The sequence below is a fragment of the Cyanistes caeruleus genome, unplaced genomic scaffold, assembly GCF_971803275.1.
Source record: "Cyanistes caeruleus unplaced genomic scaffold, bCyaCae1.hap1.1 HAP1_SCAFFOLD_187, whole genome shotgun sequence".
NCBI classification, from domain to species: Eukaryota; Metazoa; Chordata; class Aves; order Passeriformes; family Paridae; genus Cyanistes; species Cyanistes caeruleus.
This window is the reverse complement of record NW_028255975.1, coordinates 39,303-60,557: the sequence shown is the minus strand read 5'-3', so window position 1 is coordinate 60,557 and position 21,255 is coordinate 39,303. Positions and strand designations below refer to the sequence as shown.

Here is a 21,255-nt window from a genome sequence, read left to right as displayed (position 1 = left end):
GCTTTTATCAATTGCAGGACTGCATCTTGATGTTTAATGTGTGTGCCTTGAGCAGACAGCAGTCTTCTTTCTTTCCACAGCACTCTGTGGACATGCACTACTCCAAAGCATACTCTGAGCCAGTCCAGATGTTTCCCCTTTTCCCTTTACTCAATTCTAGTGCTCTGCTTAAGGCAACCAGTTCTGCCCTCTGGGCAGATGGATTTGCTGATAATGCTTTTGCCTCCACCATTGCACTGACTGTTGTTACCGCATATCCAGCGTATCTGGTCCCGTTCTCCACCAAGCTGCTTCCATCTGTGAATAGCTCTCACTCTGCTTGCTCCAGTGGGATGTCTTTCAGGTCTTCTCTTGCCAAATAGGTGTCCTCTATAACTTCTACACAGTCATGCTCTAATGGGCCTTCTTCAGTTGTGGTACCCAGGAACAGAGCTGCATTCAAGAGGTCAGTTGTCTTTAGTGTGACATCATCCTGCTCAGTCAGGATTACCTGGAATTTCATCATCCTGCTTGGAGATAGACAATGGCCCCTCTTTTGTTCTAAAACAGTGCTCACCATGTGTGGCACAGAGACATCTATGTGTCTACCCATGGTGAGTTTCCTGGCTTCTTGTGGCAGCATCACGCTGGCTGCAACTGCCCGCAGGCATGAAGGCCATCCAGCACTCCCCTTGTCAAGCTGTTTGGAAAAGCAGCCTACCGGCCTTTCCCAGCTTCCCAAACCTTGGCTCAGCACTCCCAGTGCTAGGTGTAGTCTTTCATGCACAAACAGCTGGAAATCTTTGGACAAATCTGGCAATCCGAACGCCGGAGCAGTTGTCAATGCCTCCTTCAGTTTGAGGAAGGCCTCCTTCTGTGCTCTGCCCCAGGTAAACGGCTGCGTCTTCTGGGCCTCATCCAGGGCTTTTGCAATTAGTCCATAGTCCATGATCCACAGGCAGCACCACCCTGTCGTCCCAAGGAAGATTCACAGCTCATGCACGTTCTGGGGTTCTGGAATAGCACAAATAGCTTGAATACAATTAGTACCCAGCTTACATTGCCCGTGTGAGATTTCACATCCCAGGGAAATCACACTCTGCCAGGCAATTTGTGCCTTTTCTTTAGACTCCTTATATCCTCCCATTCCCAGCTGATTTCAAATTTCAATTGGTACCTTTATGCAGGTTGTTTTCTCTTCTGTAGCTATCAGTACACCATCAATATACTGTAACAGCAGGTATTGTTTTCTCAGTACTTGCCCGTTCTCGGTCCAAATCTCCAGCTCCTTCCCCAGCTGGCTTCCAAATAGGGTTGGACTGTTCTTGTGTCCTTGTGGGAGTCATGTTCAGGTGAGCTGAGTTTTCCTTCCATTTTCTGGATTTTCCCATTCAAAGGCAAACAGTTTCCTACTTTTTTTGTCAAGGGGTGTGCAGAAAAAGGCATCTTTTAAATCAAGTACAGTAAACTATTTATATTTCTCTTTCACGGATGTTAAAAATGTGTAAGGATTAGCTACCACTGGGTAAATATCTTTAGTTCTTCCATTTATCGCTCTCAAATCCTGTACTAGTCTGTACTCACCATTTGGTTTCTTCACTGGAGATATTGGTGCATTAAATTCGGATTCACATTCTTCTAAAATTTGCTACTTCAAAAACTTTTCAATAATCTTTACTATTCCTTGCCGTGCTTCTGCCTTTATAGGATACTGTTTAACCTGGAAGGATTTTTTTTGCTCCTTCTTTTAATTCCACATGTACTGGTTGTGCCAATTTAGATTTTCCTGGTATGTCTGTTTCCCATACTGAGGGAATCACTGCATCCTCTACTTTCCAAGGGATAGCAGGGACTGGTTTTTCTTTTATCATTAAAAATTGTCCTGTCTTTGATTTGCGTATTTTCATTAAAAGTTCTCCGGTCTCAAAAGTTATCACTGCATCAAGTTTTACTAATAAATCTTGTCTTAAAAGTGGAATTGGACACTCAGGCATATATCAAAATTCATGTGTCAAAACTTTGTTTCCAAAACACAAATCCAGGGGTTGCAGGAATGGCCGATTCTCTTCCTTCCCTGTGGCCCCAACTCTTGTTGTTGTTTGGTCCCAAATTTGCCCTTTCAGGTAATTTAATACAGAATATGGAGCTCCCGTATCCACCAGGAATTTTACTTCTTTATCTCCCAATTGTAGAGTTACTAAAGGTTCCTGTACTGACTTTTGTTCCGATTCTAGTCAGCTCCTGTACTCTCCCAGTACCAGAGCCTTGGCAACATCTCCCTGCGGGGAACTGATTGCCCTGGTTAAACCGGTTCTTCGCGTTGTTTGGGCATTCTTTTTTCCAATGCCCCTCCTGCTTGCAATATGCACATTGGTTTAACCCTGATCTTGGCAAAACCGATCCCCCTCGTCCTCTGCCGAGTCCGCCCCTCCCCAATCCACGACCACCCCTGCCGCGTCCTGGATTCTCTCTTCCTTGTATCACTGCCAAGAGATTTTGCTGCTGCTTCTTACTAGCTTCCCTTTCCCTGCTATTGTATACCTTCCACGCCACCTCAAGTAATTTATCCAAATTCCTTAATTCCTCTCCTTCTAACTTCTGTCATTTTCTCCTGATATCATCTTGCCACTGCCCAAGGAAAATAAGAGCAAGCTGAACTTTTGCCGGTTCTGTTTCTGTTTGCAGATCTGTACATTTTCTCACGGCTTCTCTGAGCCTTTCCAAAAACACAGTGGGGGATTCTTTCTTTTCCTGCCTTATCTCACACAATTTAGACCAATTCACAGTCTTAGGCACAGCATTCTGAACCCTTATCTGAACCCATTCTTGATATCTCTTCAGCCTCCGAATATCCCTAAATACATTAGGGTCCCACCCTGGATCCTCGGTCGGAAAGTTCTCATCTAAAGTCCCCGTCACCACCCCAGTCCTGAGATCTTCTCTCGCTCTCTCCTTGGCTCCTCTAAGCACCATCTCTTTTTCAACAGAATCCATTAAAGTATCTAATATTACTTGTATATCATCCCAACCCACATTCTGAGTTTTCATAACCATTTTTACCACCCTTGCCACTTGGTCAGGATTCTCTCTATAAGTTCCAGCTGATTGTTTCCAAATTACCAAATCCGCAGGAGAGAAAGGTACCTTTACAAACACCGGCCCCTCTGCTCCTACTCCTTGTCTCAAGGGGGCAATCACAGTCTGCTTTTGCCTGTCCAAGCCTTTTTCCATTTTATACAGGACTGGGGCAAGCTTGGACCGTGTCCGGTGAGATACCAGTGTTACTATATAATAATGATTTATTATCATTACACCCACTACTGCTATTTTCCCCCCAGCATTTTTCACATTTCCTTGTATTAAAGTTAAATTTTGATCATCTCCTGGGGAAGAAGGATCTGGTGTAGGCGGGAGAGGAGGGTAAAGAGGGAAGGGTGAAGGAGGATTAAGTGGACTAGAATTAGGTGTAATAGGGTTAGGTGGAATAAGATTGGGTGAAGTGGGGGCAGACAAAACAGAGTCAGGTTCTTTTGGTTCTCTTAAAGCCACCTGTAAATCAACATCCATATCGTTCGTTGCCCCAACACAAACTTTCTTTAGTGCCAGGTGTTTTAAACATTTCTATTTTACACAAACCTCACACTTATCATTCGCAAATGCTTTAACCACCATCAATCCACACTCAGCCCGCCATTCTGGCTTATCTCACAGATAGAAAAACAAGTCAACATACGGAACGTTCATCCCATTTTCCCTCTCGCTTACAAAACAACATCAACTATAAAACAGTATTATATTGCAAAGATCCATTCTTCGGCCGCTTTTCTCCACTATCCAGGGCATATCCTGGCCACCATGTATTACAATAATCAATCAACTTAGCCTTATGTAATTCTTCCCCAAAGTGACCTTGTTTCCAATGTGCTAAGAAGCACCCCAAAGGAGAAGTACCTGCTATGAGAGCATTGCTGCCCAAAACCCCTTTAAGCTTCTCCATGTCACAACTACAATACACCACAAATGCCGAACCTGCAACGCTTTCGCAGTCGTCTGACGGACGGCGCCCAGGCAATCCCAACAGGAATTCCTTTAGCCCAACCAAGCGCAGCTTTTGCTGCGTCTTATTGGCAGGCACCCAAACCAAAGTGAAAGCTCCTTACCTCTTCTCCTGGGGACGCTGTGAGCAGCACAGACGGTCGCGGCCGATGGGCTCCCCGAGAATCCCTCGGTGCCGGCTGGAGCAGGATCGGGTCGTGAGCTCGCTCAGCAGCACTCACAAGGTCCCATCTGGGTCACCAAAATGTTAGAGTTCAGGCACACACATCATCACACAATGATTATATGCAGGTGCTTTATTGAAGAGCTCTGGGTGTCAGGGGTACACAGACCCAAATCTGACCCGATTTGTTTTTGAGTTGAACATGTTTTATACTCTATCGTTATACAAATTACATATTAATTATGAAACTTACACTGTTCTACTGTATGCATTGTTTTTACCCTAGCATGGATTTCTCGTGATCCCACCTCAGCCCCCTAACATTGTTCCTCATGTTCTTTAAACAATAATTATATCTAATCACATCTAACAATTCTATCATTTATCATATATTGATTACACAGGTGCAGTTTCACATGATCTTTAGCAAGCACAAGGCCTAACATTTCCCTGGGCCTACTTTTCCCAGGGCTTGCCAAGCCTAAATTCTTTCTGAGTTCCTGAATTTCCTAAGATTTTAAAGCATCTTACGATCACCTCCAGACACAAAGAGTCTTGCCTGAACAGTCAGAGAGCTACATCTATTTTTAACTGTAACTTTTATAAATTTTTCCAGAGCCTGCTGGCTGTGTTCAAGGTTTTCTCCCTATTTCCTCCCTAGTGCACATTCTCCAGAAACTCTGCTTTTACATCCTTTTGCATTGATTAAAGTTACCTGCAATGACGAGTCAATCCAAACCCTGGGAAAACTCGAACTTAAATGTGTACCTAGGCAAAATATTTACCTCCCACATCTGAAGCCATGAGCTGCCAAGTACTGTCCCCACTGTCATACCCTGTCCCCTGGGGCTCTGCTGATGCCATTTCAAAGGGGTTGCCAATGAAAACAAGTTTGAATATTTTGGTAATTTCCACATTGGCATTCAAATCCTTGACTAGATAAATCACAAGTCAAGATTTCTAGGATTCTTCCATGCCAAAGCTGTGATTCTCACCCTGGATTTTAGAGTGTCTGAGCAGTCAGACAAGGTTTTAGTTTTAGACCCTACAGACAAAGTCCCTGCTGTTCAGCGATCCCATTCCATCAGCATATAGTCCTGATGATTCCTTTAGGCAGGAGCAGCAAAGGCAAGAATGAGCCAAACAAGCTGCTCCTGTGTTCTCATGTCCTGCACAGCAGTAACTGGGAATTCAAGAATGGATTCGGGAGACAGTGGGTGCACAGGGAGCCACCAAGACTTTGGGATGCTGAAATGGACCAGCCTGGTGCCTGTGCCCGGGCTGCACCGCGCTGAGCTCCAACTGGACAATCTAACAATGGTTGAATGGACACACCATGGGCCACTGGAGACTCCTACTCCTAGTTCTGTGAGCTACACTATTCACCTGTCATTCACCAGATGATTTTTTCATCTTTGCTTGAAATCCAGGAGAGGAAAAGGTCAACATGGAAAAGTGTTCTCCCAGTTCTAGTGACAGCTGTGCCTGCACACCACCTGTGCCCATGGAAGTGTGCTTGGAGACTGGATGATGTTGATGCTACTTTGCAACACCAAGTGCTCAGGGATTCTGGGATTGCCCAAGTGGAGAGCAAAACTGAGCCGTGTAAGTCCCTGCTTTTTTTCAGCGCATGCTGCTTCTTCCTTTGTTCCAAGCAAGTCCAGGATTTGGTTTCATGTATCTTTAAGGTGCCTGGACAGAAGAGAGGGAGGGCAGCTGCAGCACAGGCCTCCTGCCCCATCAGACTCTCTCTCTCTATCTCTCTCTCTCTCTCTCTCTCTCTCTCTTTCTCAGGATGGCGCCAATGCCGCTGCCTTGGGACACCTGAGTGTGGAAGGCGAGCTCGGCCTCAAGCACGGCCATCCAAGTCAGTCACGGGCACAGGCTGCAGCTGAAACTGGCAAGCGTTGTTGTAAGGCTGCAAGTGAAGAGAAAGCCATTGTGGCCAACTCTGCTGAAGCCTTTTGCCAAAGCAAAGGCAATTGTGCCCACAGCCTCCCCCTGTTTGGCACCCGGCTGCTGCGGACGCCTCAGTGCACAGGTGCCGACGTTGGGGCTGCTGCTGTTCCTGGGCACACTCTGCTGCTGTTTCTGTGGGCTCCAGAGCCGCTTGGGCAGCAGCCACTGGGCAGCCCTACCGGAGGAGACATCGCCACCCTCCCCATGGTGGCAGCAGCTCTGTGGGCCCCGAGCTCTGTGTCAGGGGGGCCTCGGTCACAGCAGCGTGGCCTGGGCAGCCGCGAGGGCCCGGGTTGGCCGCCAGCCCTGCCTCTGCCCACTGCCCCTTCCTGGAGGCACCCAGTGGCCGTGGCCTGGCAGCACCCCCTGCCCTCCATGTCCCCAGCCAGCCCAGCCTGGGCACCTCGGGCTGTCCCCACCCTCCTGCTGGGGTGGTGTCCCAGCCTCCAGGCCTTCTGCTGCAGGCCTGGGGGACATTTTGGGGCAGCACCGGAGCAGCCGGGTGTCAGGGACCAGGCGGCTGCCCGGGGGCTGCTTATGGCCTCTGACACCCAATTCCTCAGGGCTTCCCACCACCCCGGCTCCTCCAGGGCCTTCTGTCCCCTTGGAACCTCCTGCCACCCACTCCCTCACACATCCCCCTCGTGCCTTCCCACTGCCTTGTCCCGTCTGGGACTCCGCAGCCCCTCATCCCTTCACAGCCTCCCAGCACCCCGTGCCCTCAGGGGCTCCCCCAGCCTGGCCCGGCAGCAGCGCCGCAGCCCCACAGGAGCTCCAGCAGCTCCTCAGCCATCACGGCAGCAACACACGGGCAGCAGGACACAGATGGCGCTTCCTGCCTGCCACAGGGCTTGTGGCTTCAGCACAACCACCAAAGGCCAAGGGGCTTCTGGCCATTTCCCCTGCACACTGCATGCCCCGGCAGGTTGCTGAACACAAGAACCCTTTTCTCTCTCTTCCCCTATGCCCCACACAACCTGGGCAGCAAAAGAAAGGTCTTGGGACTCTTGTGGTTTATAACATATCCTATATTATTTACATACTAGATGGAAACGAAACGAAGAAAAGAATAATCTCTATGAAAAAAAAAATAACAGATGGCCCATGTGGCCCCAGAAGATAGAGCCTCTCAGCCCTAACATATCCTATATTATTTACATACTAAAAAGAAGAGAAAATAGGAAAATAACAACCCTTATGAAATAAACAATCCTGGCTGGCCCATGTGGCCCCAGAAGACAGAGCCTCTCAGGTCAGCGCTGACCACATCTCCAGCAGCGCAGCCAGCCCAAGCCCGACAGACGAGGCCGTGTCCTCCATGCCCTGAGGATTTGGTCTTGCATCCTCTGCAGGATGGAATATCGGGCACTCTGGATGGCCCGGAGGACATACAGCGTTTCAAGTGCCAGGTCTGACACGGCACCGCTTCTGTCCTCCGTCAGGCGTTCGAGGGCTGCAAGAGAGACGAACAGAGGCACGGTCAGACCCCAGAGCTGTGGGGGCCCAGCGAGAGCCCCCTGCCAGGGCCATGCCAGCCGGCTCTTGCCTTGGCCAGGAGGGAGCAGGGACCAAGGGGGTCAGCCCGAAGCTGCTGGCCACAAATGCCCCACGTGGCCCTGAAATCTCACTGTGCTCTGCCCACGCCGCCCCTCATCGGGACAGGGAGCAGAGCCCTCCACAGCCTGGCCAGGGCTGCAGCTGCCCCCGACAGCCAACACTGTCAGCCTGCTGCCGTGGCTCACCTCTGCACAACACCTGGAGCTCTGCCTGCTGCCCCCTCAGCTGCTCCCCGGCCATCCCTGAGAACACAGAGCCTGTCAGGGTCCCAGCAGCACAGCTCCCTGCCAGCGGCGCTGCCAGCCCTGTGGCCACACGGCCTCCTGCCCCGGCAGGGCTCAGCCCGGGCCCTTGCCGCACCCTGACTCAGCCCAAGGGCACGGCTGCCAGAGGCCGGCAGCAGCAGCCCCGAGGGCAGCCGGGGCTCCAGGGCGCCGGGCCCGGGTGCCGCTGCCGGGGCAGCAGCCGGGGCTGGGGCCGAGCTGCGGCGGGGCGGGGAGGGAGCCCGGGCTCGGGACTCACCGATGACCCTGATGGCCGCCGCTCTCAGGGTCTCCTGTGGGTCCTGCAGGTACTGCAGGGCCCGACGCAGGTGCTCGGCCAAGGGGATCCTGTGGTCTGCCAGCTGGAGAGAGCGGCAGGAGGGAAGGGTTGGCGCGGGCTCTGCCCCTCGGCGGGGCGCTGCTGCCTGCGGCTAGCCCCGGCCTCCCGTGCCCGGCCAGCCCTGAGGCCCGGCCAGCAGCCGCTGGCGCCGGGCTCTGGAGGGGGCAGAGGGCCGGCTGCTGCCCGGGGAGCCGCGGTGCCGGCCCGGCCCGCAGCCCCGCTGGGCCGGGGCTCCATCGGCACCCGGCTCGGGGCCACAGGGGGCTGGAGAAGAAGCCGTGCGGACCCCGGGTGCAGCAGTGGGCAGGGGCACAGCTGCCAGCCCCACACACTGAGCACCGGGGCCAGGGGGCTTCTGTAGCTTGAGGCTGGGACTTCCAGGCTGTCCTTACCACGAGCTTGGCAAACTTCCACAGCTTCTCCTTCCTGACAGCTTTTTCCAGGTCTGGCCTCTTCAGAAAGCCAGCCGCGCGAAGGAGCGTTGTCCGAGAGGCCTGGGGAGCAGCAGAGAGCAGCAAATGGCCCCACAAGGCAGGGCACAGGAGTGTCCCAGTGCCAAGGGCTGGAGGAGGCTGCAGCCTGCAAGCCTGCGTCAGGGCAGGAGGCAGCTGAGCCCCCTGCCAAGGCGCAGCAGCAGCCCAGGAGTCCTCACCTCTGCCACATGCCGATTCTCATCTTGGCAGTGGAAAAAGAGTGGGAGCAGGCTCTGGTACACTCGTTCCTTCAGGGGCTTTCTTCCTTCTTCTTCTGCTGAAGACATCACTCTTCGAAGGAGAGACATGGAGAGCAGCTGCACCTGGCTATCAGGCTGTATGAAAGGAAGGAAGGAAAAATGACCTTATCATTGGCTTCTTATGGCCCACATCGGCACAGGTCTGCAAATGCACAGGGCACAAAGTGTCCGGGCAGCAGGCAGTGGCTGTGGCTGGGGCACAGAGCCTTACATTGTCCAGGAGTTTCAGGAGCGGCTCAGCCAGCTGCAGGGCCCTGCGCCAGGATATTGGGATGTCTTCTTTCAGGAAAATATGGCTCAGAAGAGCAGTGCTCATCCTGGCCACGTCACTGTCCAAGTCCCACAGGAGGTGCACTAGTCTTCCTGTCAGGCTCTGAATTCTTTCGGCCTGTGCAGAACACAAGTGTGTGAAAGCCCGGGCAGCTGCCGCAGGGCCCAGAGGCCAAAGGGCTGTCCCAAAGCACTCGGGCAGCTGAAGCAGGAGGCAGGAGAGCTGGGAGGAGCTGCCTCAGCGCCCAAGGCAAAGGCCAGCCAAGGCCAAGTGACAGCATTGCCCAGCCTCATGCTGCCCACACGGCCTCAGCTGCTGCCCCCTTCTCACCATGGAGGGACGGTCCTTTAGCAGGAGGAGAGCCCTGAGAACCTGGTGATGCATCTCTGTGGAATTGTACCACAGGTACTTATACAAGATCTCCATTAGGCTGTCACCACAGTCACTCAAGTCCAGGCAATCTAGGAGCTGAAAGGCACAGGGCAGTGAGAGGGGAGCCGGCCGGCAGGAGCCTGGAAGTGCGCAGGGCTGGGCCCAGGCAGCAGCACAGGGCGCGGGTGCCATCCCAGGCAGCTGTGGCTGTGCCAGGGGACAGGGCTGGCAGGGAGCTGAGCGAGGTAGTGCTGGCCATCAGGCTCACCTCCACAAGGAATGCCATGGCAGAGACATCCCAGAGTGGCAACGGTTTGCTGAGCACCTCAAGCAGGTAGCTTAAGATGCCTTTACACAAGTGGCCAGATGCACGGCGCATTACCCTGGAAGGCGGAAAATGGCAGAAAGAGTCTCAGCAAGGGTGCGAAAAGCCTCTCCCAGGACTGACTGACACAGTTGTCCTATTGCCCCAGCACCCTGTGAGGCGATTTGGGCCCTTGAGATGTGGCTGCTCCTGGACAGGTTCCTCTCGCAGCCTTTTGCAGTCTCCTTGGCCATCCCTCGGTGACGAGGCCCTCAGGCCCATGGCCACGGGGACTGTGGGGGGGCATCCCGGGCAGGGGGCACAAATGCCAGAGGCAGTGGGGAGAAGGGGGTCTCACCTGGCCAGCAGACCCACGGCATAGTGGTGGGTGTCAGCACAGAGCAGCGTGTCCCAGCCACGCTTGCGTTCCATTGCCACCACCACATGCTCCAAGTGGAGACTGCAGAGCAGGGCCTTCAGGGTCTGCACTGCAAACCTGTGTGCACAGCAAAGCCCAGGTGACGCTGGGAGCGCTGGCTCCGAGGCTGGGGAAGTGGCAGGGACAAGAGGAGTGGCATGGAGCACCTGTTGGGGCTGGTGGAGAGGCCGTGTTGCTCCTGGCATTCCTTCCAGAAGGTATGGACGTCCTCTGTCATATACAAAATACTGAAGTACGTTTGGAAGAGGAGATGCACGAAGAGGCGGGGGAAATAGACTGTGAGGATCTGTGGGCAACAGGGCCCCTGGAGGATCTTCCACATCACCAGAGTTGCCTGCAGAGGACAAAGCAGCCCGAGACAGCGCTCAGTGCCGGGGCGTCCGTGTGGCAGGGCCTGAGCGTGGCAGGGAGAGGCCGGGGCAGACGCAGGGGGAGCAGCGGGCCTGGTGGCCCTGAAGCTGCCCCTAGGCCAGGTTTGTGGCCAGTGCCTGAAGCAGGGAGATGCAGTGGGGGAAGGAGGCAACAGAGCTGCTGGAGAGGCGGCCGGCCTTGCGGTGAGCAAAGGCCAGCTCCAGAAACTCACAGTCAGGGAAAAGACAGCCGTCTTGTCCCCATCAGAGGTGCCCAGGTTTTTCTGCGGCCAGCTCCCCACCACATTGATGAGGAGCGGTGTCACTTCCTCTGAAATCCAGGGCGAGAGCAAGATGGTCGTCCACATGGCCATAGCAGCTCTGCGGGGTCAGACACAGCTCCGTGGGCTGGGCAGCAGCGGGGAGCTGAGCTGGCCGCCAGTTCTGCCTGTGCCCACTGCCCCTGAGCGGCAGCAGCAGCCAGGCAGCCCAGCCCTGTGGGGACAGGCCCCTGAGGGGCAGGCTGGCAGCACGGCAGTGGGCTCAGGGGCCGACTTTGTAGCAGGGCTGGCAAAGGGAGCAGCCAGAGGGCCCTGCAAGTCTGTGTTGCTCACAGCCCTGGGCCGGGCTGTACAGGGTGATGGGCTGGGGAGCCCTGAGGCCTCAGGGCAGCTGGGCCCCCTACCTGTCACACGTTGGGGCCACCCGCAGGAGAGTGATGGCCACATCATCGGGCTCTGCCTCGGCCACTTGTATCAGGGCCCAGTCCATCCTGTGCTCAGCAGCCTCATTGGCCATGAGCCACTGGTGGATGTACCTCACCACGCCGGGCACCTGGAGAAGGCACAGGGAGACTTGGAATGCTAGCAGAGGGAGTCAGCAATGTGCCCAGCTTCTTCCCCAGACAAGTGCTTCTCTTCCACCATGCTGCCATGGCCTCAAAAGCTTCAAGTGAGCAGCAGGCGTGGCTTGGGAAAGCCAAGCAATTGCTGGAGGATCAAAGGCTGGCCACAGGCTGCTTACTTGCTCTGGATTGAAAAGAGCCGTCTCTACAAGCAGATCCAGCTGGGCAGCGCTGCTCTGTTCTGCCAAGACCTCTGAGGATGCTTTGACCTCAGTGTCCATAGGTCTGGTGTCTTCCTTGCCAATTCTCTTGATGAATTGGTAAAGAAACTGTAGGAGAAGGGCAGGAAGGCAGGGAAGTTGCATGGAGTGCTCCAAGTGCGGTGCTGGGCTGAGCAGTGCCAGCAGGCCCAGCGCAGGTGGGGATGGCTGCAGGTACCTGCGCTGCTCTGCGGAAGCGGCCACGGGCGGTGTCCTGCTCTTGTGTGCCGTCCATGGCTGCATCTGGCAAAGAGCAGCCAGAGCTGAGGGGCTGCGGGAGAGGCCGGAGAGCACAGCCCAGCCCTGCGTTCCCCAGGCAGGGACAGTCCCGGGATGCCCCAGGGGATGCAGCACGGCCACTGCTGCGGGGGCAGCCCCAGCCCCTTTTTTGTGCTGTCCATGGGTGTGTGTCCACAGGACAGTGTGGGATGGGATGAGATGGGATGCAATGGGATGGGATGGGGCCAAGATGGCCGCAGGCACCAGCCCTGTGGCCCAGCTCTGCCACTCACCCTCCTCCAGCGGCTGCAACTGCTGCACCTCTTCGGTCTCTGGTGCTGGGGCAGCTCCAGGGCCTTCTTCCTCGACCTCCTCCTCTTCCTCCTCCACCCAGGCCAGCTTGGGCACTCTTGGGGGTCGCTGCTCCATATCTTCTTCCAGACTCTCCAATCCTTTCCATAGGAACAGCACCAGGGGATGGCATGGCATGGAATGGGATGGGGCCAAGCTGGCAACAGGCACTAGCCCTAAGGCCGAGCTCTGCAACTCACTCTCCTGTGGTGCCTGGAACTCCTGCACCTCTTCAGACTCCTGTGCCAGGACAGCTCCAGAGCCTTCTTCTTCCTCCTCCTCAAGCCAGGCCAACTTGGGCACTCTTGGGGGTCGCTGCTCCATGGCAGTGACTGGATTTATGGCTGCTTGCAGGAGAGATGGCTCGGAAAAGCTCAGAGTCAGCAAGTCCTGCAGTCGTGCCTGGAAGGCACCTGCAAGACTCAAGTCCTGGCAAGACTGCAAGACAGCGAGTCCTGCACTTGGGTCTTGAGGGCTCCTTCCACAAGGACAGGAGGCTCCTGGTCACGGATTGTGGTCTGGCCTCAGGGGCAGAGACTGCAGGGATTTTAGATGCCTCAGACAGGAACCTCCGTGAATGAATGAAATGTTGCAGGTCCTGACACCGCTCCGGGCGCTCCACGATGGCGTTGGGGAGCTCAAACCACTCCAGCAGCTGCACCACATTGGGGAAGCCTGTGGACACCTTGTCCAGCAGCACGATCTCCAGAGGTGCGGTGGTGCCGTTCGGCTGCGGGAGGAGCACGGTGCCGTCAGTGGGGCTGAGGCCGTGCCAGGGCTCGGGAAGCTCTCAGCCAGCCCGGGATGCTCTGTGCCCTCCACTGGCCCCATGCCCGCTCTCCCTCCAGGTGTCCTGGCGGCTCCCACCCTTCCAGGCCCCAGCTCATCCCCGCCTGGCACTCCCCAGCTTCTGCCGCTGGCCCCGCTCACTCACCAGCTCGCCCCAGTGCCGGATGCGGTTCCGTGGCACCTTTTTGATGGCCACCTGCAAGCCAAAAGGAACAGCGGATTCAGCTCGCCGCCCACCACATCCAGCTCCATCCTACTCCTCTGCTCCCTCCTCCTCTTCTGCCCTCTCCTCCTCCTCGGCCCGCCACCGGCCCCACCGCTCACCGGGAGTCCGTCCGAGAGCCTCGTGGCCACGAAAACTCTGCCGAAGCCACCGCGGCCCAGCAGCGAGTCGATCCTGTAGTGCTGCTGCAGGGCCTGCTGTGCCTTCCCTGGGGAAGAGACGCTGCCGTCAGCGCTCGGCCCCAGGAACGGCCCCCGAGCGCTCCCCGACCACCCCGGGCCGGGCATCCGCAGGCGTTCCCTCATTGGAACGCGACAGCGGCGGCTCGGGACCGGCGGCTGCACCGCTGAGCGGCGGAGCTCGAACCGGGGAAGCCGCAGCGGAGGCGGCGACAGCGGCCGCGCCGCCTGTGTCCTCCGCGGGCCCCGGGAGGAGCCGGGTCCGGGGCCCGAACCAGAACCGGAACCGGAGCCTGCATCGGGGCCGGGGCCAAGGGCAGGGCAGGCGGAGCCAAAGGGTGGCAATGCCGCCCCAGCCCCAGGCACTGATGCCCGCCCAGCACAGCCAGAGCCAGGCAAAGAGGAGACCTCCGCGGGACGGGCAGGGATGGGGACGGGGACGGGGACGGGACAGCCCCACCTGGGGCCGGGCGTGGGCCGGGGGCATGGCCCAGCCGGGCACAGGGAGAGGGAGGCTTGGAGAGGAGGGGGCACCGGGAAAGGGAGACCGGGAGAGGATGCGGGACTGCGGGAGAGGGAGAGGAGAGACAGAAAATTGCTAAATTCTCTTCTTGCCGCTGCTGCCGCTGCTGCCGCTGCTGCCGCTGCTGCCGCTGCTGCTGCTGCTGCCGCTGCTGCCGCTGCTGCCGCTGCTGCCGCTGCTGCCGCTGCAACTGAAGCACCGGGGCCGTTTGTCCCCGTGTCCGTTTGTCCGTTGCCCGCTCGGCCCCGCGCCGAGCCCCGCGCTCCCCGGGCAGCCCCTGAGCCTGGCCAAACACGGGAACTTTGCCCTGGTGAGCCGAGAGCCAGAGTCTGGACTCCTGCACAGGGACACAGCAATGCCCTTGGCTGCTGCTGTGCCTTGTCCCTGCTGAGCGTCAAACACTGACTGAGCACATTCCCTGAATGCAGAATTTGTACCTGAGCCAAGCACTGCACTTGTGTCTCCAGCATTGCTTTCCAAGTAAAACAGGGGAAGGCAAACTGGGTATAGCTCATGGTATTTTACAGTGTCTAAAACTTGCCAAGTCTCAAATCTTAGAGGTGAGATCCATTTGGAATGAATGGGATGGAGAAACAGTGCAAGATGGAAAAGGGGAACATAAAAATAAATAGAGAAAAATAGAGAAAAACATATTGGTTATTTCTTTTGATTTTATTTTCATTTCTTTAAAAAGCTGTTTCAATTTTCCCAGAATTTTCTCCACAGTCCCATCTGTTCTTTCCAAAAACCTGTCCTGAAGAACGAGGTGCAGCTCCTGTCACAAGATGTGCCCCCAGCTGCAGCTTCTCTTGGCTTCCCACACTGTGCGTGCAGCACAACTCTTGCAGCAAAGCAGGACAAATGGTTGAAGAACCTGACAACTTGTTCTTTCTTTTCCTTGTGCACTGGGGAGTTGTGCCATTGCTAAGGTTTTCATCGTTACTCTTCTAGCCAAAGAAAACATGATGAGGTACCAGGAATTGTGAGGGAATACAAGCCTGGCTGAATGTGGAGAAAGAATCTCCAGAGCCTGCAGCCAGCAGTGGAGAGCTCATCATTCCAACAGCCCCGTGGGCATGTTGAAAGTGATCTGGAACATGAAAATGGGCTGACAGAGTTTGTTTCTGTGTTCAGTTTAGATGATTCTCTATCTCTTGCAGTGGTTGAAATCAAGAGCACAATCAGTGGATGTTAAGCACCAGAACATGATAAGCTGGACCTCTCAGTAGATGAAAGAAAGACTGAAAAGGAGAAATGCAGGGAATGACTTGGTGAACTTTGTGTGTAAGAGGGGTCATTTTTTCCTAATAGTTCCCAATTCATTCCCTTTGCTTTTATCCTTTTAACAAGACCAATTGCATCTCCGATTCCCCAGGAAATGAGAACCCCGAGCTTGTGGAACTGCCTGAAAGGTGCCCTGTTCCTTTTTCTTCTGCTGCTCAGAAGAAACAATGAAGTGAATTGGGAAGTTCTGGTTTTTCTTTCTCCTGGTGGATTTTTTCATTTTATTTGCCACTGCAGAGGCAATTTCTGTGATGGCCTCTGTCAGTTGATTCTACTTCAGCAGCAGCAGCAGCAGCAACAGGGCTGTGTTTGAGCACTGCAAATGTGACCTGTGTGGCTTCAATTCCCCTCGACTTAGTGCTCAGGGACTTGGGAGCATTTTAATGTCTGCTACTCATGATGCCTGAAACAAAAATCCTGAGTTCCCCATCACAAAAGCACAGTGGGTAGCACTGATTGGAAGAGGCAATTGCAGCTGTACTGCTAAAATTCAGGTGGCAAGTAGAAGAGGGGCAAGAGCAGCCAGGATCTAAAACTGCCAAGACAAATGTAGGTTAAATAATTTTGTGTGACTTTTCTCAAATTTTGTGGGATTTTTCTGAAATTTTGTGGGATTTTGAGCAGATTTAAATAATTTTGTGGGATCTTTCTTTGTAAATATATTTTGTGGGAATTCTGAGGTATTTTTCTTGAATTTTGTGAGAATTTTTGTGGAATTTAGTGGAAATTTGAGGAGATTTTGTGGGATGTTTCTGGAATTTAGTGGGGTTTTGAGAAGATTACTGCAATTCTGTGGAATTATTCTTGAATTTTGTGGGATTTTTCTTGAATTTTTTTGGATATTCAGGAGATTTTGTGAGATGTTTCTGGAATTTTCAGGGATTTTGAGAAGACATGAAGAATTTTAAGGTATTTTCTTAGATTTTGTGGAAATTTATGGAGATTTGCTGGGATGTTTCTGGAATTTAGTACAGTTTGGGGAAATTTTAGGAATTTTTTTAGTTTTTGCAATTTCGTTGAGATTTTCTTGAGATTTATGGGATTTTGCAAAAGTTTAAATAATTTTATGGGGTTTTTCTGGAATCTTGAGGGATTTTGAGGAGACTTGAAGAATTTTGTGGGATTTTTCTTAGATTTTGTGGAATTTTGTGGAGATTTGGTGGGATGTCTCTGGAATTGGAGGGGTTTTGAGAAGATTTAGGGAATTTTGTGGGATTTTTCTGTATTTTCGTGGAATTTCTCTTGAATTTTGTGGAATTTGGAGGAGACGTGAAGAATTTTGATGCATTTTCCTGGAATTTTGTGGAGATTTGTGGAGATTTTTTGGGATGCTTCTGGAATTTTGTGGGATATTGAAAAGATTTAGGGAATTTTGTGGGATTTTTCTTGAATTTTGTGGAAATAGGTGGAGATTTTTGAGATGGTTCATGAATTTGGTAGGGCTTTTTCATGGAGTGACTTGACCTTTAAGAAGCTTTGGGAGCTGGGAGGAAGTTGGAGCTGCGAGAGGCTGATGGGAGTCTTTTCTTGTGACCAATTATTGGTCATTTCTAAGAACTGACAGCAGTTTTGACCATTGAAAAGTGAGATCAACTTGTGAACACCACTTTGAGATGTAAAGCCAGGGCTCTCTTGTTCTCTTTGGTTTCTGGCTTCTGACGAGGTAACAGGCTCTGTCTCGGCCTCCTCCCCCCTCCAGGCCGGACAAGGCCGCAGAGGGCGGCGGGGGAGAAATGGAGCCGGCCGGCCTGGCTTGGTTTGCAGTTTCTGCTGCTGGACTGAAACCTGACACCATCAACATCTGCAGCTTTCCAAGACTTTAACTCTTTTACTACCTGGATAAAACATACAGATTACTCCTTTTTCCCAGAGAGACAGAGAGAGACAGACAATCAACATAAAGACGACATCATAAAACCATCAAAAACTGTGATGAAAGGAGTTAAGTTTTAGATGCGGAAGAGAGAATAAGGAGATGCTTTAATTAAACTGAAATATTTTTCTGTTAAAGCTATGGAGATGGACAATAGTGTTCTGAAAAAGAGCTCCTTTAATTCATGACAGAGTATATTGGGAGGAATGGAGTGTTCAAAGTGTGGATTTTGAGCAAATAGTGAAGCGATTGTGATGCTGTGAGATACTGAAACAGAGGGAGAAGTAATACTTGAAGATTTGTGGCCTTTTGCGAGGCAAAGAGAAAACTTCTCTTTCCAGGGAGGCTCACGGAGACAGATGACGAGAACTTTTGCCTTTGAATAACTCATCCTTAAAAATGACATCCCAAGACTCATTTGACCCATAACACACCTCAGAGTGATGTGAAATGGGAGGAGTGAACTGCTGACAGATTTTTTCCAGGCAGCTGGCATCAGAGAAATAGAAAACTATAACAGAAATGGTTTTCTTGCGAAAACTCCATAGATTAGCAGAAGACTTCTGTTTCTCTACAAAGCTGATGAAAAGACTCTAGCAGTAATTGGGAGTGTTTTAAACACCAAAGTTCCAAGTTTTTTGTCTCTATGTTGTCATGTGAACAAAGGAATGGTTGGGTAGTGGGGGAGAAAGAGGTTTTCTGGAAGTTATTCTGGTTTTCTTATTCTTGTAGTTCTGTTAAAAAACTTTCTTTATTCCTTTTAAGTCTCTTTTGCTCTTGTTCTAATGTATATCTCACAACAAGAAATAATTAAGTTTTCTTGTAATTTTTTAGCTACTGTTTTAAAACCATGACATTTATTTGGTGCGTTGGCTGGGAAACAAAATTAGCAAATCTAAACCACAACATTGTGCTGCACCCCAGGGCCAGGCTCTGCCTCTCTTTGCTCTGGCTGCTGCTTCCAAGCTGTCCTCTGTGATTTGGATTTGCAAGCCACCTCTCTGACCAGCTTCCACTTTGCTTGTAAAATTCAGCACCATGTGGGTGGCTGAACAAGTCCCAGAGCTGGGGAGAGGGATTTGAGATGCAATTTGCATCCCAGAGTTGTTACAGTGGGGAAAATGTTGCATCCCTCCTGTGCCTGGAGCTGCTAATCTTGTTGCAAACACTGAAAACCTCTTTAGCTTCTCTCATTCTACCTAAATTTGATGACTGCTTTGATTTCACACCTCTTCCATGCAGGTTTTTCCTCTGTCCTTGACTAGAATTGTCAGGCCTGAGAAATTTTGTTGAGCCTTGGGACAGCTCCCATCATCACTCCCTGCTCCTAATGCTGCTTTGAATTCTCTTGGGAATGTGAGCATGAGGGAAACTGGGGGGACTTTAGTGAGAGGAAAAGTGAGGCACAGAGGCTGAAGTGCAAATGCAGAGTGTGCAGGGTCAGCACAGTCTGCAGTGTTGTGGGGATTTGGGCCATGCAAACAGATGTTTCTTCTCTGGGAATGGCTGATTCCTTTGGTGTGTCTCCTCCTGAAATTGCTGTGCACCAGGGCTGGTGCTGGAGCTGCAGCAGCACAAAGTTGCCAGGGAGCCATGTGGGAGCCAGTGGGAATCATTTCTTTGCTGCTTTGGATGAAAAGTTGTGACATGAATCTCAGTGTCAGGGAGGTGCCACGTTCATGCTGCTGCAGTGCCCACACACTGTGTCTGGAGACAGCTCAGGAGAAAAGGAAGAAAAGCCAGGATGAAATCCCATGTGCTACTGAACTCTATCAGAAAGTGCTTGGAGTGAAGTGTGTGAAGTGACTGGGGAGAGCTGGATAGAAGGGACAGCTCTGAGAAGTGTGTGGCACATCACTGACATCCTTGCAGTGATCTTTGCACAGAGATGAAAAAGTATCAGTTTGCATGGCCTGAATCTGTGGGTCTGGAAATTCTGCGTGTTGCACAAGCTGTGCTGAGCTCATCTGGCTCTGAAATATCTGAAATATCATCTCTGCACCTTAGGCAGGAAGAGCATCAGAGTTGTGAAGAGATGAATAAAAATCAGTCATAACCCAGAAGCAAACCTTGGCAATAGACGTGTGGCAGGTGAGGAGACAAAGCTTTCATTCTTGTCCTGGGAGAATGAATTCAGCAATAAAAAATCCTGTCTCTTGGCATTAAAATACTTTAGTTTCAGCTCTGCCCCAGCCCATCAATGTCCCTGTGTGGTTGGGGGTAGGTTCTCCCCCTGTAGCCCTCTGCAGGTTGGTGCTAATTCAAGATGTTCTGGCAGGTTCCAATGTTTTGGTGCCCGAGCAGGGAGTGCAGAACAGGGATTACAAGTGCTGACATTTGCTGTGCTAGAAAGTCCAAGGGACAAATTTGTGCCAATTAAGGTCTCCCCTTTAACTAGGAGGAACAATTGATGTTGTGCTTGTAGCAGAGTGTGGTGAGAGAGGGGGTTTCCAAAGGAAATCTTGGTGCATGTGGGCCAGAGGCCCCTGTGCTGAGGCTCCCTCCAGGCTGGCTCCAGCCCCTCAGGGTGCCCAGGAAGCAGGCTGCCCGCAGCCCAGTGCAGCCTCCTTAGCCCTGGGGCGAGCCAGGGAAGAGCCATGGATGAGGCTGAGCCCTGCTCCCATGTGGGATGCCATGGGACAGGGCCCACTGGGATTTGCCCCTCCAGCTACCAAGTGTGTGCAGAGAAACTGCAAGGAGAGGGTGAGCTCTGTCAGTGGGACCCCCTGTGCACAGGGAGCCCACTCCTGGGGTGGCTGTGCCAGCTCCCGCAGGGACATCCAGCCCTGGGAACCTGGAGCGAGTGGAAAGCACAACTTTGCAAATGTGCCCAAAGCAAATGCAAAGAGAACTGGGGTGTGAAAAACAAAGAATGTTTATTTGTAGAAGAAAAGGAACAAGAATGAGCTACACAACATATTTACATTGTAAGAATACTGGTAACAACAACAAAAAACTATAGAACCTATTTACCTAAGAACATATCTAACAAAACTATATGGAACGTATTTACAGAACACTTAAGCAAACTCTAAAACATCTATCAGAACACAACAACTGTAAAACGTATATACAGCAGGGTGGCATCTGTGTCCGGGATGTGCCTCAGTCCTGGAAGAAAAACAAGTAGCACGGTCAGTGCAGTCAGGCATGGAGGGGTGTTCCATGTGCTGCCAGGCTGGGACACTGGCACAGTGGGACTCTGCTGCCAGAAGTGAGGCTGGCTGGGGCTGGGGGCTGTGGCCCAGGCACTGGAACAGGGCTTGTGTGGCCCAAAGCAAGCCCAGGCCAGGCCAGGGATGGCCAGCAGAATCCAGTGCATGGGCTAGCGTGTCCCTGAGCAGGGAGTGCCCAGCCCAGCCCCAGGCTGGCAGCAGGGGACCCACTCTGCCTGTGGGGAGCACCTGCCTGTTCTGCTGCTGGCATCGCTCTTCATCCCAACACCATGTCCTCCTCCTTGTCTTCCGTATCAATATCCATCTCCTCAATATTGTCTTCCATGTCCACCTCCATTTCTACTTCCGTCTGATCCACATCCACATCCATCTCTTCCTCTCTGGTGTTCTCTCCATCCACTTCCATTTTCTTGTCCGTATCCATCTGTGTATCCACCTCCATCTCCTCCTCTGTGTCTGTGACAGCCTGCAGAGGTAGCAAAATCTCCCAGTGGGGTCCCTTTCCCACACTATCCCACAGAGCTCCAGCCCAGCCAGGCAGCTGCGGGGTGTCCACCTCCGTGGAATAGTACCATACCTTCTTTGGAGCAAATGCAGACATCCTGCAGGGATGGAGAGCAAAATGCACACACTGGGGAGCTTTTGGGACTGCTGGGGGTATGAGGGAGCAGGTGACAACAAGGTGACAGGGGTAGGCCTGGAGCAGGGTGAAGAGCGTGCTGACACAAGGAGCCAAGGGTTGTGTTGT

At 52.7% G+C, this 21,255-nt stretch overlaps 1 protein-coding gene across 1 annotated transcript; it reads right to left on the bottom strand.

The window, feature by feature from the left end:
- Positions 1 to 10,043: 10,043 nt before the first annotated feature.
- On the bottom strand, positions 10,044 to 14,366 carry LOC147645707 (uncharacterized). The gene is made up of 8 exons (XM_086874292.1): positions 13,574 to 14,366; positions 13,395 to 13,445; positions 12,403 to 13,190; positions 12,069 to 12,133; positions 11,810 to 11,959; positions 11,472 to 11,620; positions 11,020 to 11,167; positions 10,044 to 10,076 (listed from the first exon to the last, which is right to left on the bottom strand). The coding sequence occupies exons 3-8, from the start codon at positions 12,782 to 12,784 to the stop codon at positions 10,044 to 10,046; spliced, it is 927 nt and encodes a 308-aa protein (XP_086730418.1). The 5' UTR covers positions 12,785 to 13,190; positions 13,395 to 13,445; positions 13,574 to 14,366.
- Positions 14,367 to 21,255: the final 6,889 nt, after the last annotated feature.